The sequence below is a fragment of the Haliotis rufescens genome, unplaced genomic scaffold, assembly GCF_023055435.1.
Source record: "Haliotis rufescens isolate VD_foot unplaced genomic scaffold, xgHalRufe1.0.p SCAF_56, whole genome shotgun sequence".
NCBI lineage: Eukaryota > Metazoa > Mollusca > Gastropoda > Lepetellida > Haliotidae > Haliotis > Haliotis rufescens.
This window is the reverse complement of record NW_025964290.1, coordinates 1,197,827-1,215,703: the sequence shown is the minus strand read 5'-3', so window position 1 is coordinate 1,215,703 and position 17,877 is coordinate 1,197,827. Positions and strand designations below refer to the sequence as shown.

The following is a 17,877-nucleotide window of genomic DNA, read 5'->3' as shown; positions in this document are numbered from 1 at the left end:
TCACATTTAAACGTATTTCAATCAAAGAGTTAATGTTGATCTGTATTTGTTAACATCGCTCTCAGCAATATTCCAGCCATACGACAGGCAAGAGGCATAATATCTAGGCGTTACCCATCAAAAGCGCCGGGTTAAAATAGGTCTTCAGCAATCCTTGGTTGTCGTAAGAGGCGATTAACGGGATCGGGTGGTCAGGCTCTCGCTGAATGGCATGATGCACGTCATGGTATCCCAATTGTGCAGATCGAAGCTAATGATTTCATTTACTGGATTATCTGGTCCATACTCTACACTTACAGACCGCCTTGATACAGCAGAATTATTGCTGAGTATGGCGTTAAACAACAAACGAAAAAACAAACAATCTAACAAACAGACCTCCGTCATACAGCCGGACTGCTGAGTGGCGCTACAAACCGTGTTAAATGGAGTCTATGGCTTACTGTTGACCTTTGACCTATAATAAGCACCGTGATTCCCGTGCAGTATGCTCCTCGTGGTGTCGGTGAGATCAAAGAGAAGACCGCGCCTGCATTTAGTTTATTGCTAAACATTTACTTCACATCAAAAGAATCCCGTTCTATGCCTGTTTAACACCAGTTCTCCCATTCCTAGGATCAGTTTGTGTCTAAAGACTGACCTATATTACGCCCCAGAAAGACTGATGATTCCCTTCCATCATCAGAGGCTTGCTCAGCCTGTAGAATGTCATGTCGTAAGCGGCACCTCGCGGTGTTGTCTCGCGATCCTGTGAGACACTGTGTGCCTTATAATGTATTGTGTGTATCTCAATAGGTGACAATTTGCTCCAAAAGGTAGATATTGTTTTCTGATGACCAAAGAGGTTAACCCCGTCAGCAAGCTGACAAGGTAAGGATGTCATCTGTGGGATAACTCCACGCCCTGCTACATACACACCAGGGACATTTCCGTCTGGTTCTTATCCGGAGAGCGGGGATGAGTTGTCCAGTGGGTTTAGTGTCTGGACGGCAAGGATCGGGTTTGATTGCCAGCTCGAATGTATTATGTAATCAAAGCGAGCCGACAAACAGCGACACCTGGCCTTTCAATTAAGCTCTCGCCACCTGTCTATCAAGCAGCATGAATGACGAATCAAAAACTCCGAAGTGATACAGAATCCGCCAATGACAGTTGTTTTAAACACTTATTCGACAACATGAGTTGTCTGATTTATAAACCCGGATACAAATATATAAAATACAGCCCAAGCAAGTCTATAATGTTTGGCAAAGCTAGATTACTGCAGTATCAGTCTCTGGGCTCCTTTTTATGATAATTTAACAACAGTTTTTTTCTGTACGATATGTTCATTTCAGAGACTAGATGTTAGTCTACAATATGAAGTGAAATTGGGTTTAACGTCGCGTCCAAGATTATTGCACTTATATAGTGACGTAAATCCACGTGTGTGTGTGTGTGTGTGTGTGTGTGTGTGTGTGTGTGTGTGTGTCTGCTTGTAATAGTCCCACTCAGACACAGTCTACTGACTCCTAGCCGACCAGTCCCAAGCGCCAGACAGGGTAACAACAAGTACGATCTTTTAACGTCTTTTGATAGGACGCGGCCGGGGATAGAACCGCGACCTTCCGCTCTCCGGGCGGACCCTCTACCACTAGACCACAGAGGCGGTATCGACAATGTAACTCAGACATATCAGTATCTATAGAAATGTAACATGATTTATTATCAGAAGCGTGTAGGTTCACAAAAAATATCCCAAAATGTCTATGACTAATTCGTCCATATTGTTGGGGGTGAGATTAACTCCGCTCAGGCTATAGGGGTTTGATCGAACTGTCCCCGAAAATTCTTGAAAAAAATAATTATGCCATGCATCATTACTACCCATTATGCGTTATTTTATCGATTTTCTTTCTCAGCTTCCTGGGGAGTAATACCCAAATTGCCCGTGAGACGCTAAGTTAACAATCACATCTTATCTTCCCGGGTACCCATTCACTACTGGATGAAGAAACATATGAATGTGAATATAACTCAGACACATTTGTACAAGGTCCCTTGCTTAAGGCGACACCAGGTTCGAAGCCCTAGAGACTAACAACAATCAAGCTGTCGAACATGGTCACCCATCCAACTACTCTCCGCCGCCAGCGATGCTTAACATCCCCTAATTTGTGACCTGCGCTCCGTACAACTACACAACAACTAAGATATGGACTCGCTGACATCAGGTATAAAGGGATATAATGATATCCTCCACATACAATCACTTTGAATGTATGTCTCATTCAGAATTTGCTGTAAATGTAGATTTGAAGCTCAGGAATCTATTTAATTAATCTCGGCCTTTGAATACATTTTTGGTAAATATCGGGGAAAAATAATAATGAGCAACACTTGCCGACAACATTTGTATTAAGAATGTCGATACACATTGAATGTGTATCAGTAAAGATTACCTTGATTGCTTCTTTTGATATGATTTTAGTATAATGGAGCCATTTGTGGTTTCGGGTGTGTGTAGGGGCAACTAGTTAGTGGGACACTGAGGCGCTGGAGCTTCATCCCTGACCATCCAACCCACTGCCAGCAGCCGGTCATGCGCATCATCATCACTCATCGTCAACCTGTACACAAGAGTTCGCGTTTCTCTTGTCAAGATATAATTACTGTATATTCATTTTGTATGTTTTAAATTAATATTTAAAACTTGTAAATAATTCAGTTTGTATTCTTACTGTATATTCATTTTGTACGTTTTTAATTCGTTTTTGAAACCTGTAAATCATTCAGTTTGTATACTAATTATATGTTCATTTTGTACGTTTCAAATTCTTATTTGAAAACTGTACATCATTCAGTTTGTATACTTACTGTATAATCATTTTGTACGTTTCAAATACTTATTTGAAACTCTAAAAAAATCATGTTTTAACCTTATCATTATGCGTTCGGTGTCAAATGAACGTTAATATTACGTTAATTTTACGAATAAAGGACGTGGTCTTACTTTATTGTGTTGTTTCCCCTATGCCTTTTCGGATATTAACAATTAATTGTTTTTCCAGAAGTAATACCTTTTATTTCCTGGTATATAGACCCGATGATCGTAACAGTCAGGGAACTGGAGAACAATATAAAATCCTGCTTGAAGCATGTTTGTATTGCCGCTTAGCCTGATAATCATACTTATCAAAAAATAAATCATAATCTTGAGAATTATTGATTCTGATGTTTAAACTGTAATATGACGTATCTACGTAACTGTTCCTATCTTACGATTGAATGCCGAATATTTTAAAGGAACTGTACGCAACACTATGAAAACTGTGATGTGACGAAGCAGGTTATTCTTCACTTATCTATTAAATTTCTCTCCAGTTTCTAGACGGGATGTTCTTCGAACACACATTGTCGGCATGTCCCGTATTTGTGAGAGGTTACGACCCCATGCGGGGGGTAATTTGTCCGCTACGTGTGATAGCAGCCCGATCATGTCGCCCCATCTGGTGGCCACAATACGATTGTTTGGAAGGGGAGGACACTCTAATTGAAAAACATGCCGCTTATCACGTTGATGTCCGAGAAGGTCATGACCTTATGTTCAAAGTTGAGACCACCTGCCCACGCTTTCACACGCAGCTCGCAACAAGTCTGTAAAATCATGAATAACACCAGGGTCGGCGTTAAACTCGAAGAGTATGAAACATACACAGACACGGTTAGTGAGTGAGTTTGGGGAGCTGGAACGATGTAGAACAAATATATAGCCTGATCGTGTATTCCAGTGTTGGCAGCAGCGATATACGACGCCGCGATCATTTCTCGCTACCGCAAGCTGATGATTTGTTTGTATGTGTATTGTCTATCGCTGCACTCAGCAATATTCTACCTATATGACGGCGGTCTGTAAATAATCAAGCCTGGACCAGACAATCCAGTGATTGACACCATTAGCATGGATCCACGCAATTTTAATACGATGACATGCATCAACCAAGTCAGTGAGCCTGACCACCCGATCCCGTAAGTCGCCTTTTGCGACAAGCATAGTCGCCTTTTACGTCAAGCATGGGTTGCTGAAGACCTATACACTCCCGGATCGTAATACACGAATATATTATAGATTCTGTGGAGAAGTAGATAAAAATGATTGCCTGATTGATATCGCGAGTCTGGCAGAACTGAATTGAACCCAAACACGAACACTGAGGATTGACACTGGTGGGAAGCGGCCGGGGGGGGGGGGGGGGGGGGGGGGGGGGGGACCCGAAATCGTTTCTAGAGTCTAGACTAAAGTCTGAACATTGATTGATTACCCGTGATCTCTGAAGATTTCGATAATACAAGCGGCTCATGTTTATTACTTTCTTCATCCCAAAGAAACAAAAAAAAGAACGGCGAAATACCCCTGATGGTTATAGTTAAATAAAAAAACACATTTTAGGATTTCGGATAGCGTGGATAAATACGTGTTTTATAGCCTGATCTGTAATCATGTCATGTTAAGGTATCTAAGCCAGAACATTTGTCCGGTAATTTGTCCGCTACGTCAATAATTCGGTGCCACTTGTATCCCATGACATGATATGACATGACGAGGTCGTAAATGAAACCCTATTTTGTCATTGCTTCCTAGTTATTGTATATTATCGACTACCAGCTGTAAACTGAACAACAGGAAAAAGTCACCAATCCCCCCCGCCCTTTTAAAAAAGTGAATAAATCAAACAATCTGTACGTCATATACCAAAAGAAGTTTGTAAATACAACTGATATTGAGACAGTTGACTAAACTGCAAAATGAAAACCTTTTGTTCACGCAAAATCTAAAACAAACCACCTCATTTTCAAAACCCATCAGTGGAGCACTTGCATCATACAAAACAATAGAAACAAATACATGAGTTATTCTCTGGAAACGATTCCCACCCTCGTCCAAAGTCCAAGTTGTTACCATGGGAATGCAAAATAAACCCTGAACTGCACAAGGTTCCAGAACAGGGTATGGCTCATCTGTATACATAATTGCATGAATAAATCTTGAATAGTGTGTGAGTTATGCTCTGGTAATGAAACGTGACGGGCGGACAATTCTACATCCCATGCAAAACTTCATTTGGGCGCGGCACAATAAACAAACCATTGATAAATATTTCAGTCATTTTATATATTGTCCATAATAAAATAAATGGACCCATTTTTCAGGCAATTTGTAAAATAACTGAAATTCAATATATTAGCGGATAATAAATTGCCTCAGTGAACATATACAGGCGATGAAATAAGCAATGGTCAGGTGAAATATTTATTTTGTAAGCGAAAATCGCACAATACCAAGCAAGTGACTTATCAAAACTTTGTAACCATGCTCCCCCGGAAAGATACCCACATTTCTTTATAATTTCCTAGTCAAAACTGTATTTCATTGTGTTGATCAATGTGACGATGAGCCCTTATATTATCAAAAAGGCGACAGGTACGCTTACAGTTGGCGCAGCACAGGACGCGAACTAGTCGAGATTTCTGGGATATCATCCGGGTATTTACGGAAAAAACCAACGGCAACAACTAGTCTCGGTGAATTGACAAACATCAGTGCCCTTTTAAAGGTACGACTGTCTAAGTCTCGTTAATAGTACTGGTTGTACAGTGTTCGGTATTTTATACTCAGGTATCTTGTCCTGTACATTGTGTAACAATAATAAAACATTTTTCTTCTACAAAAATTAAAAGAGAAGCTCCTCATAACATCGTTGGTCACGTGACCATGGTGGACCACCCACAAACACACATCAGCATTTCTCCACCCAGTCAGACGAAGATGATTAATGTCATACATTGGAGAAGATTTCGAAGGAGAAACACAATGGGGTGGAGGTATCTAGTGCGTTCCCCGTTGCCCTCTCCATCACAACGAAACACGCCGGCAATACATGAAGACCTCTAAGACCAACTGCTTACATCCCTAATACAATATTACATTTACTGGTGTAATCTAAAGACCTTAACTGCCTGCACTGTTAGTTTGTTTGTTGTTTAACGCCGCACTTAGCAATATTCCAGCTATATGACGGCGGTGTGTAAATAATCGAATCTGGATCAGACAATCCAGTGACTGACGACATGAGCATCGATGTACGCAGCTGGGATACGATGACATGTATCAACCAAGTCAGCGAGCCTGACCACCCGATCCCGTTAGTCGCCTCCTGACAACTGACGAAACCCAACCATTTGTTTTTACAGATATATTGACGGTATTCGTTGTTCATTGTGTAGAGGACATGGATAGAGAAGTGTTGGTGTGTTGTGGAGACGCGTTACATTCTGAACAACGACAGTCAGAGAGTTTTATATAAGAAGAAAAGTATTTCAAGACTCAACAATTTTGGTAAATGCACTATCGTGTCACAAGATTTTTTGTTTCTTCGATAACGCGATTGTCTGTTTTTGTTTTCATGTTTTACATGACAGAAGTTTTGTTTGTTTGTTGTTAAACGCCGCACTCAGCAATATTCCAGCTACATGATGGCGGTCTGTGAAAAATAGAGTCTGGACCAAAGAATCCAGTGATTGACATCGTGAGCATCGATCTACGCAATTGGGATATGATGACATGCATCAACCAGGTCAGCAAGCTTGACCACCCGATCCCGTTAGTCGCCTCTTGCGACAAGTATTGGCGCCTTTTACGGCAAGCATGGGTTGCTGAAGACCTCTTCTAGCCCGGATCTTCACCATCTTCTAGAGACAAGAGAGTTAACTAACTGTCGTTAGCCCAGCCAATATCTAACTCCATAATACCAGCCTAGTTCGGCAAGGGTGGAAACTGGACTTTTAAAGTCAGTTTACTGTCTAGCCTCGGGAAGATGGGTCTTCACGGGTCGCATGGCAGAAGTACTGCTGTGCTATAAGTACTTAATTTGTTTATGCACATTGTGTGAATCACGGGAGCCTCCGTTAGGGCAGGACATGCTCATCATTTTCGCGAACACCTGGTGTCATCACCGATGTCAGCAGTCCATTCCTATAGTTGTTACAGCTAGTTCGCCCTTTAGTTCCAAACATAAACTGAGTAAAAGAAACTGTAACTCTGAATTTCAATAAAAAATGTTTAAATTTAGCGAGATCATATCCACAACTTATTGACTTAAAACGTTGAACATATAAAAACAATACTTTTTCGCATAATACACAACTGCTGATGGGTATCTTTGAAAATCAATAAATTTGCTTTTTTTCTGCACCAATTTACATTTCAAACGTAATTGCTAGGGGACATGTGACAAATTGCTGGGGGACATGTGACAAATTGCTGGGGGACATGTGACAAATTGCTAGGGGACATGTTACAAATTGCTGGGGGACATTTGATTGTAAATTCATTTCGTACCTCAGTCTTCATCTTACCAATTTACTTTTACACAAAATTACCCCCAAAAAATTACTTTATACAATCTGTCACGGGAATGAGTGATGGTTTAATAGACATGATCAAATTTAACAGCAGTTTCAATTTTCAATTACATTAAACGAAACTCGATATACTTTATTTTGCTTTTAATTACAAGTAATGCACACTTGTATCAACTACTTTATTTCCACTACCCAGACAAGGGCCTCCCCTGTGAAATATGACGACGACGTAATTGCAGCAGAACACCCATTGTGTTTCCGATAACAACAAATGGTATATCTTTGTGATAAAACCCAGTCTCAATGAAACAATATAATTGCTACACCACACTCATATACTGAAAACGCCTTTAAACTAGCCTCCTTCACAGGCCTACAAGACTGCATTATCAAGACATGAATATCATCTAATGCATACAGTCTCTCCCAGTTGACATAACAAAAGCCAGATGGTAGCAGTTCGGACAATAAATGTCATATACGGTACCCTTTCATATCTACATCCTTTATACAAAGTATTATCATCTCGATTTTCAGGTATTCTTTCTTCTCCTGGCCTCATGTCAGACAGTGAACTTTCCACACTGTGAGATTCCCACTGTGATCCACTGGGCTACATACGGGCAACAGGTACTGGTTAAACAAAGCTTTACGTGCTGACAGGGGTGTAGCAAGGGGATGTATTGTGTCCTTGCGTTTTAGCAAATTGTGCGGAATATGTTAATAATATGATCTTGTTACGAACAGATTTTCCCCAGAAGGAAAGAATGTTGTACGACAAGGAGACCATGCATGATGCTGGACCTACACCCGTCAGGGCATTCAGCGAGGCACGTTTGAGAAATACTTTTGCATTTAACACATGACTTTTGGTAGTTGTACAGAAGCGACGTTTGGTCGGTATGTTAAAAGGAAACAATGTTCTTTTTATGGTGTCGAGATGGGCTTGTGTTTGTTTAATCTACGTTTTTTAGCTGTGTTTGCGGTCGTGAGTCTTTGAACCAGTGACACCTAGGGATGGCGTAGGTCAGGTCAACTGCCGTCCTTTTTATAACGCTAACATTTAATATTGCCGAATGTGATAGGTGCTCTCGCGTTAATGATTGCGTCGCGATTTCCCCGATGGAGACTTGGATATGATACCAGTGAGGAAGATACCGCGTACACGCATAAACGCATACCCACATACCCACATCAGCAATCTCGGGTGTCCTTAATGGCTCCTGATCACACGAGATATGCATGGATCTAACATGTGCCATGTGTATGCCACAACACCATGTAATGAGTTGTTTGGCCCGCACTCGATTATTTATGTCCCGCCTTAATACATATTGTAGTTCACAATTTTCACCCTGCACTCACTAAAACGCCAGTTTAGATCATGTTAAGTAATAAGCACATGCAAGTCATTTGAAGTCTTGAGGACGTTTGCAATGAAGTTATGTATGAATCATGATTGGGGCTTTGAGAAAACAAAAGCTGCGTTGTTGTACGTGCCATTGAACTAGTCGTATACTTGGGTCGTACAGAAACAGTTTTATACTATTTACCCCAACTCTATGAAGCTACATGTAATATACTGAAAATAAAAGCGACAAACCATTTCCATAATTATAGGAAATCTCATAAGAATATCTATCAAATAGTGACGACACCAGGTGTTTGCGAAATAGCGAACACCTGGGGGGAAACACCTGGGGGGAAACACCCGGGGGTAAACACCTGGGGGGGGGGGGGGGGGGGGGGGGGCACCTGGGGGGAAACACCTGGGGGAATCATCTCTATGTTCTGCATGCAGACCAACACATACTGCACTATCTGCATGGAGACATGGCGTTCTACATACAGGCCTACAACGGCACAAAATCAATGGGGATAACACATTAGTGTCCTATATACAGACAAAACCAACTGCACTATCTGCATGGGAATAACGTCTTGGTATCTATATACAGACCAACACAATCGCACTATCTGCATGGGAATAAGGTCTTGGTATATATACTGAACCGCAAAAGAAACGTCACTCCAAGAAACATTGCATAAAAGTTGTATATATCTGGGTAAAGTTTCTAAAATTTAACATTACCTTGTCCGGAAAAAAAAGTAATTTGATGATAAAAAAAAGATGACAATAAAACCGATCGCCCAAACGCATCACGGCAACGGCCATGGTAACCCGATGCACGTGAGTTCCGTGCCAATTGAAATGCACATGCGTTCCCCAATTTCTTGCCCAAGGGTCACCACCCGACGTCAGTATCGTCAGATTATGCAACAGCATCTTCAAGATCGCTTTGTTACTGATGCGGAAACTGCTAGACAGACCATGGGGTCACACCAGCGACACATTAGTGCGGACACCGTATGTCGACGATTGACGAGCAGACACCTCCACTGTCACAGGCCACGCCGAGGACCCATTCTGACACCTGCATTGGCGCCACCAGCAGTGGAGAAGAGTCCTCTTCACAGACGAGAGCCGTTACTGTATTTCAACAGCAGATGGCAAAGAGAGAGTCTGGCGACGCCACGGGGAACGTTATTCGGATGCTTGTGTTGTTGAGAGAGACTCGTGGGGTGGTCCGAGCATCATGGTGTGGGGTGGAATTGGTCTTGCACAGAGCATCTTCCCGAGGCAAGGTAGTTAACTGACTATAAAAGACCAGTTTCCAAACTAGGCTGGAATTCCTGGGCTCGACCGTAGCGCCACCTGTGGTTATTACGAGTTATGTTACTTCTAAGCCTCTCCTATGGACCAATCAGATTCCACCTCTCGTATCACTTGCATTTGTTTCAAACACAATGGTGGCGCCAAGTCAAAACGATCTGATTGATAATCCAGATCTATATTGTGATAAAACAGGTCTTACATAGCGAAGTGCATCAAATCACGTGAGCACCTTGATTAAAAACATGAAAAGACTTGGAAAATAACTGTGACAACGAGTTGGCGGTCCACATGCTTTGCAAATCCTTCATTCGACAGAAATCTGCACGACATTTTACAAACCGTATTTCGATTTCGGTGCGCGATTTTGATTGGACTTTGCATAGTCTGGTTAGCCCAGCCAAAATGTAACTCCATAATACCAACCTAGTTCGGCAATGGTGGAAACTGGACTTTTATAGTCAGTTAACTCTCTTGCCTCGGGAAGATGTGCACAGAGGGTCGGCCCTGTGGTCTTCCAGAACATCAGTCCAGGGAGAGGCAATGGTGTCACAGCAGCTCGGTACATTGAGACCACACGCCATACCTAGTTTGGGACGTCGCCGCATCCACGAGTTTCAGCATGATAACGCCCACACTGTGAAAGCAACAAGAGACTTCCTCCAGTAGAATGGCATCAGAACCATGCAGTGGCCTGCCTTCAGTCCCGATTTAAATCCCATTGAGCACATATGGGCCGAGATTCAAAGACGGCTGAATGATGTCCGACCAAGGCCGACAACTGCAGTTGAACTGCGTCAGGCGTTCCTCAGAGTATGGGCCCAAGTGCCTAGGGCCTTCATCAATCGCCTCATCCATTCCATGTATCGACGTTGCACGGCAGTCATCAATGCACATGGCGGACACACGAGATACTGACTTTTGATGCAATTTTCCCAGAGACTTGTCTTGTGTTTCACTTTAAGAGAACATTTGACACTTTAATTTTAACCTTGATGATCAGTTTTGCCAAGTTCTACTTTTTAATATGTCTCAAAGTATGTTTACAGTGTTTGGACAAAGAAGGTTTCTCATGCATCTATACATGGTGCCGTTTCTTTTGCGGTTCAGTAAATATAAATATATATATATATATATATATATATATATATATATATATATATGGTATTCTATATGGTGTTCTATATACCAACACAATCACAGAGCTACACAATCACACTATCTGCATCACAGAGCTACACAATCACACTATCTGCATGGGAATAACGTCTTAGTATCTATTTACAGAGCTACACAATCGCACTATCAGCATGGGAATACCGTCTTAGTATATACATAAAAAGACCAATACAACCTCACTATCTGCATGGGAATAACACCAAGTGTTCTATGTCCAGCCCACCTAGTTGCGATATCTGAAGAGGATAACACCTTGGCATTTTATCTATATAGATCAACACAGCTGCGATATCTAACGGGGCAACACCTGGTGTTCCATGTTCGACCCACACAGCTGCGATATCTGACGATATGACACAGGTAACACCTGGTGTTCTATATACAGCTCAACACAGCTGCGATATCTGACGATATGTCACAGGTAACACCTGGTGTTCTATATACAGGTCAACACAGCTGCGATATCTGACGATATGTCACAGGTAACACCTGGTGTTCTATATACAGCTCAACACAGCTGCGATATCTGACGATGTCACAGGTAACACCTGGTGTTCTATATACAGCTCAACACAGCTGCGATATCTGACGATATGTCACAGGTAACACCTGGTGTTCTACATACAGCTCTACGTCTTGCCCTGACCACCACGATTTCACGACATGTTCCCCGACGAGCCTCTGTGGCGCCAGATCAGGGAACAACTAATTACTCAACTCACAGGGCGAGTGCGTGATCCTAGTTGAGGAATAGGGCCGGACTATAGTGCTCAGTTCGACGCAAGGGTATAGCTTGTTTACGTTCCATTTGGTGAGACAGTGAGTTTGTTTTCTAACGCCGCTTTTAGTAATATACCAGCAATAACACGGCGGATATTGGGCTTTACACATCGAACCCATGTAGGGAATCGAACCTGGCTCTTCGGTGTGACGAGCGAACGCTTTAACCACGAGGCTACCCCACCGCCCGCGTGCTAATGGAGGACACACGCTTTATGACTAATCGCTGTGATTTCAGCCCTGTGACAGTACTGTGTATGAGAACACTAAGTACTTGCTCCAATACTGAACTCTTGACCCCAGCTTCATCACTGTGCAAGGTCTCGTCATAGGTCATAGCACAATCATGAAAAAAATAATTAAACATAAAAAAAACATTTATTTTTTTTAAGATAGTGTTTGTTGTCGTTTTGTCGCCTGTTCGTTTATATGTATTGCCATGACGGAACTAAAGGACAACATTACAATGACGAACACGAGTGAGTGAGTGAGTGAGTGAGTGAGTGAGTGAGTGAGTGAGTTGTGTTCAACGCCCCTTTGAAAAGTAATTCAGTGCCAGCTTGATGTGGGAGGGGAGCCCGAAGTGATGCAGGTCTCTGACGTTTACCACTTTGCTGAGGGTATGTTGCTGACAAACCTAGAAACCTACTCAGGGCTACTCGGTGATCACGTCCTTCTGGCACGCCTGCCGGACACAGCTCAGTGAATTGCGGCACGTTAACAGACGACTGGGCCACCAGCGACCCCGGCAGAACAAAAAGGTATGACAGAGACTAGACTTGCACAAGTCTCAAAGGCAATACTTATTAGTTTAAATCATAATTTCTAGATGATGTAATATTTTTAATAAGAACGGTTTTCCCTGAGACTCGAGTCTGTCCACATATCTAGACTCGCCTATTAGGAGGATATAATTACTACACATCCATGGACTTATCTTTCAGTACAGCCTTGGAGAAAGGCTTGGCAACCATGGATGAAACGATTTTAACGAATAATAGGCAATGTTGAACTAGATTCTACCCCCAATGGAGTGGTTTCAGTGATTATTGCTTATACGAATAACGAATCTTTTCGGTGTCCCTTGACCATCGTAACCCACGTGTTCATGGAACTGGGCGTCGCTTTGACCAGGTCAGGTAAACTTGTCTCAGATTGTGTGTATCGTTGTCAAATGGCGTGGTACGTTGATAATGCTATCAACCAATAGTCTGTCTTGTAATGAATCGATTAATTACAGACCGCTTTTAATTGCCGTGAATATGTGTTTCAATCAGATCTGTTCGCGCCGTGATTACAGCTCGAACCCAGTGTATGACATATTGTTGTTTTCATCCCTGTACCACAATAAAGTCTTACTCTGTGGCCAGTTATAGGGTCCATTCTTTATACTCTTTGTGCAGACGGGCCCCAGCTTCACTGCCAACATGGTGTCAAGTGTTCCACGACTTGTCTGTGGAACGAGGATACACACAAACCCAATGAGGCGACCAACTCTTCTCACGTGGACCTTTGATTTGAGGTGGAACACATTAGTGGGAGAACACCCGCTCCGTGATCACGAATACTAAACATTTCTTTATGATTGAGTGAGGTTAGCATCCCCTTCATCAGAACTGCAGCAGTGTCAGCATACAGACTCCGACTCCTGTGAGTGAGTGAGTGAGTGAGTGAGTGAGTGAGTGAATGAGTGAGTGTCTACACATATTCATTCCATTAGTGTCGGGGGCCACAACGCGGGCTTCAGACATTGTACACATTGATCCCATGTCCATAGTGTAATTTGTGGCCTCTGTTGTTTGTAAGGCATTGTTCTACCAGTGTCCCGGAGATGCGATGTTTGTATTCATAATTCTACTGGAGGCCCGGAGATGTGACGTTTATTAGACATAGTTCTACTGGAGGCCCGGAGATGTGACGTTTGTATTCATAATTCTACTGGAGGCCCGGAGATGTGACGTTTATTAGACATAGTTCTACTGGAGGCCCGGAGATGTGACGTTTATTAGACATAGTTCTACTGGAGGCCCGGAGATGTGACGTTTATTAGACATAGTTCTACTGGAGGCCCGGAGATGTGACGTTTATTAGCCATAGTTCTACTGGAGGCCCGGAGATATGACGTTTACTAGACATAGTTTAACTGGAGGCCCGGAGATATGACGTTTATTAGACATAGTTCTACTGGAGGCCCGGAGATGTGACGTTTATTAGACATAGTTCTACTAGAGGCCCGGAGATGTGACGTTTATTACCCATAGTTCTACTGGAGGCCCGGAGATATGACGTTTACTAGACAAAGTTTAACTGGAGGCCCGGAGATATGACGTTTATTGGACATAGTTCTACTGGAGGCCCGGAGATGTGACGTTTATTAGACATAGATCTACTGGAGGCCCGGAGATATGACGTGTATTAGCCATAGTTCTACTGGAGGCCCGGAGATGTGACGTTTGTTAGACATAATTCTCGAGGATATTATTTTGTGGTGAAGGTTGAGTATTTAAATGTGTATGGTATATACAGATATTGCCTGATCCCTAACGTTTGTTCAGTATAGATGTTTAACATACGTATTATGCGATATTGTCATATTTCCCGCGCTCTATTAAGTTCCCCTCTAGACCGCAGACCTGTTTAACATGACCACACGTTCACATTTCTATTTCAGTCAGCAAGAACGACTGCTTCCCTTGATCAAAGCAACACACCAATCAGCAAGAACGACTGCTTCCCTTGATCAAAGCAACACACCAATCAGCAAGAACGACTGCTTCCCTTGATCAAAGCAACACACCAATCAGCAAGAACGACTGCTTCCCTTGATCAAACCAACACACCAATCAGCAAGAACGACTGCTTCCCTTCATCAAAGCAACACCAATCAGCAAGAACGACTGCTTCCCTTGATCAAAGCAACACACCAATCAGCAAGAACGACTGCTTCCCTTGATCAAAGCAACACACCAATCAGCAAGAACGACTGCTTCCCTTGATCAAAGCAACACACACAAACAAATATGTGAAAGTAATTAGGAAGGCGTTGGGGCCGAATTAAGACCCACCAATGACAAAACATACGTTTCAAATCTTTTCCGGATTTTACAACATTTATTAACCTTCCGAGTTCGTTCTTTGAAATATAGTTTCCAGGCAACCGAACATCCACAAGCACTAGAAACAAAACCTTTAAGCATTAACAAACATGTTAAAAACGTCGCGCATTAAAACAGGTTCTTTTTCTTCTCGGCGCAATTGTTTAGGTTTCGGGGAAGGGTAACACACAAACGTCAATTGAGCGAGGGACGAGAGTCGACTCCTGGTGTATTGGGGAATTGAGGAGACGAAATACAGCCCCCGGTGACCTTCAACCTTTTGTCTGGCACATATTCTGATAGACCAGCAATTATTTCTCTAAGTGTTCAGTGGAATCCACTACCGGAGGTGCATAGCCCGTTTGACTGGGACCACGTGTCCCCGCGTAGTACATGAGACAGGACACATGATAGCAATATACATCTAGCTGCCTTCATGTGGAGAAACATGGACTTGTGCATTGCAGAGACAGGGCAAGCGCGACAGAGAGACAGAGAGTGAGACACACACAGATAGAGACACGCAGTCAGAGCGAGAGCGAGAGAGAGAGACAGAGAGACAGTGTGAGACACACAGATAGAGACACGCAGTCAGAGCGAGAGAGAGAGACAGAGAGACAGAGAGACAGTGTGAGACACACAGATAGAGACACGCAGTCAGAGCGAGAGAGAGAGAGACAGAGAGACAGAGTGTGAGACACACACAGATAGAGACACGCAGTCAGAGCGAGAGAGAGAGAGAGAGACAGAGAGACAGAGTGTGAGACACACACAGATAGAGACACGCAGTCAGAGCGAGAGAGAGAGAGAGAGACAGAGAGACAGTGTGAGACACACAGATAGAGACACGCAGTCAGAGCGAGAGAGAGAGAGAGACAGAGAGACAGAGTGTGAGACACACACAGATAGAGACACGCAGTCAGAGCGAGAGAGAGAGAGAGAGAGAGAGAGACAGAGAGACAGAGTGTGAGACACACACAGATAGAGACACGCAGTCAGAGCGAGAGAGAGAGAGAGAGAGAGAGAGAGAGAGAGAGAGAGAGAGAGAGAGAGAGAGAGAGAGAGATATGCATTGACCACAATTTAGACCATTTATAACTATTCATCATAATAACAAACTAGCTCGCAGGCCTTCGCTCTCATCTGCGAGTTTTTTGCGAGTTTGTTTATTGTTATTATTAGTTACATCGTAATGTGCATTGACGTAGAAACATCAAAGGGATGCAGGAAGAACACTTACCCGCTTGCGTCGCCGTAGCTGGCTGCACCTGCGATGTACATTCCAATAATACACACACACACTGTCAGTTGTCGGAGAACCCCTCCTGACGCCATACTCGCTGTCGAAAGCAGGACTATCATCCACTCTGAGTTTATACCCCGGATCACTTAAATCTTCACTATCTTCATTTCAAATCTAATCCATCATTTTTGTGTGTCACTTTTCTCAGATTGTAAATCCTATACCCGTTTTTTGTTGCAGAAATAACCTGAGCTGTATACTTTCTCCTGCGTCTTGACGCAGCTACAGATGCTGCAGCAACCTCAGTCTTTGCCAGAAGACACACACGAACAGAGTTGTCCCTTTCAAACAAATCTCTCCATTTTGTTCCCTTGGTTCAATATTTCATTCCTATCCGTCAGTTTTTGTTTTAGATCTGGAAAAAAATCCTTTCCACAAGAACATCCATCAAAGTATAATAATCAAACGCTTGTTTTATCTGAAAAAAAATCATATCTTCTTGTACATCATTGAGTTGCTCCAGTCGCGGGTGGATTCCACTCTACACACACAAGAAGCCGACGAGCCCCGCACGGCGACAGTCGCAAGGATCAGGGTGAAGGGCTAGCCGACGTTGGAGAAGCACCCCCCACAAACCCTCGTGCCTGACTGAGCGACCACAGTTTGACCGAGAAAGGAGGGACAGACGAGGGGAGTGTTGATGTGGTTTTTCTCGCCTTCTCGTGGCGCCCGCCTCCCCGCGTACAATGACCTATTTGAGAGGGCCGGCTGTCGGAAACTTCTAATTGCTTTTATGTCCTGCCGTGTTGTGGTTGTAAAAAGTGCTTCCGAGAGACGAAAGTGATGCTTCATTTGGAAAAAAATAGCAACCTTTTCTGACAAAAATAGTTTCGGAACCTGAACCGATTTGTTGCCGAAATGAGTTTTTTTTTGTGAAACCGTATATTTGTATCGCGAAATGAGAGAGCAGCGACAGGAGTTTCTTCAATGTTGGAATTGTACATAGCTCGCCTCGTTTTACCCTCGTCTCAACTTTTTCATTATTTCTCAAATGACACTCCCTGGTCTTCATGTAAAGTCTTGGAGTCTGTACATATGTCACTGGTAATGAAACACGAAGGCTTAGGTGTCTTCACGGTCAGAAACATAATTTAGTAGAAACGTAGAACGACCAACACCTCTGTCATGATACTCTTGAATAGTAAATATGGCTGCCAAAACCCATGTAGTATGCACGCGTCCTATCTCTAGCGAGCAAGTTCAATTCTAACATTAAAATGACATTTAAAATATAACTGATAACGTGGAACAGGTGGTCGAGGATTTAATGGCTTATCGTTAGCGTTTTTAACTTTTTGACCCGAAGTCTGAGTGAGGCTTTGCAGTACTTATGGCGGGGTACTTGAAGGTCTTCTGTCTGTTCCTTAACCTCAACACAGACGTGAAGGGTTGCAGGAACGATGTTGCAAACTGCCGTCTCCGGTGGTCTGCGGGGTCGGTAACCT

The 17,877-nt window shown here is 43.0% G+C and overlaps 1 protein-coding gene across 2 annotated transcripts in view; it reads right to left on the bottom strand.

Moving 5' to 3' along the window:
- The window catches only part of LOC124115946 (collagen alpha-1(XXVI) chain-like), a 55,614-nt gene extending 38,535 nt beyond the window's left edge, over positions 1-17,079 (bottom strand). Inside the window, exon 1 of one of the 2 annotated variants that reach the window (XM_048385240.1) lies at positions 16,370-17,079. In XM_048385240.1, coding sequence (XP_048241197.1) covers positions 16,370-16,491 — 122 coding nt within the window. In that variant the 5' untranslated portion in view covers positions 16,492-17,079. The remainder of the gene's footprint in view (positions 1-16,369) is intronic. The other variant, XM_048385239.1, reaches the window with a different exon arrangement.
- Between the last annotated feature and the right edge of the window lie 798 nt (positions 17,080-17,877).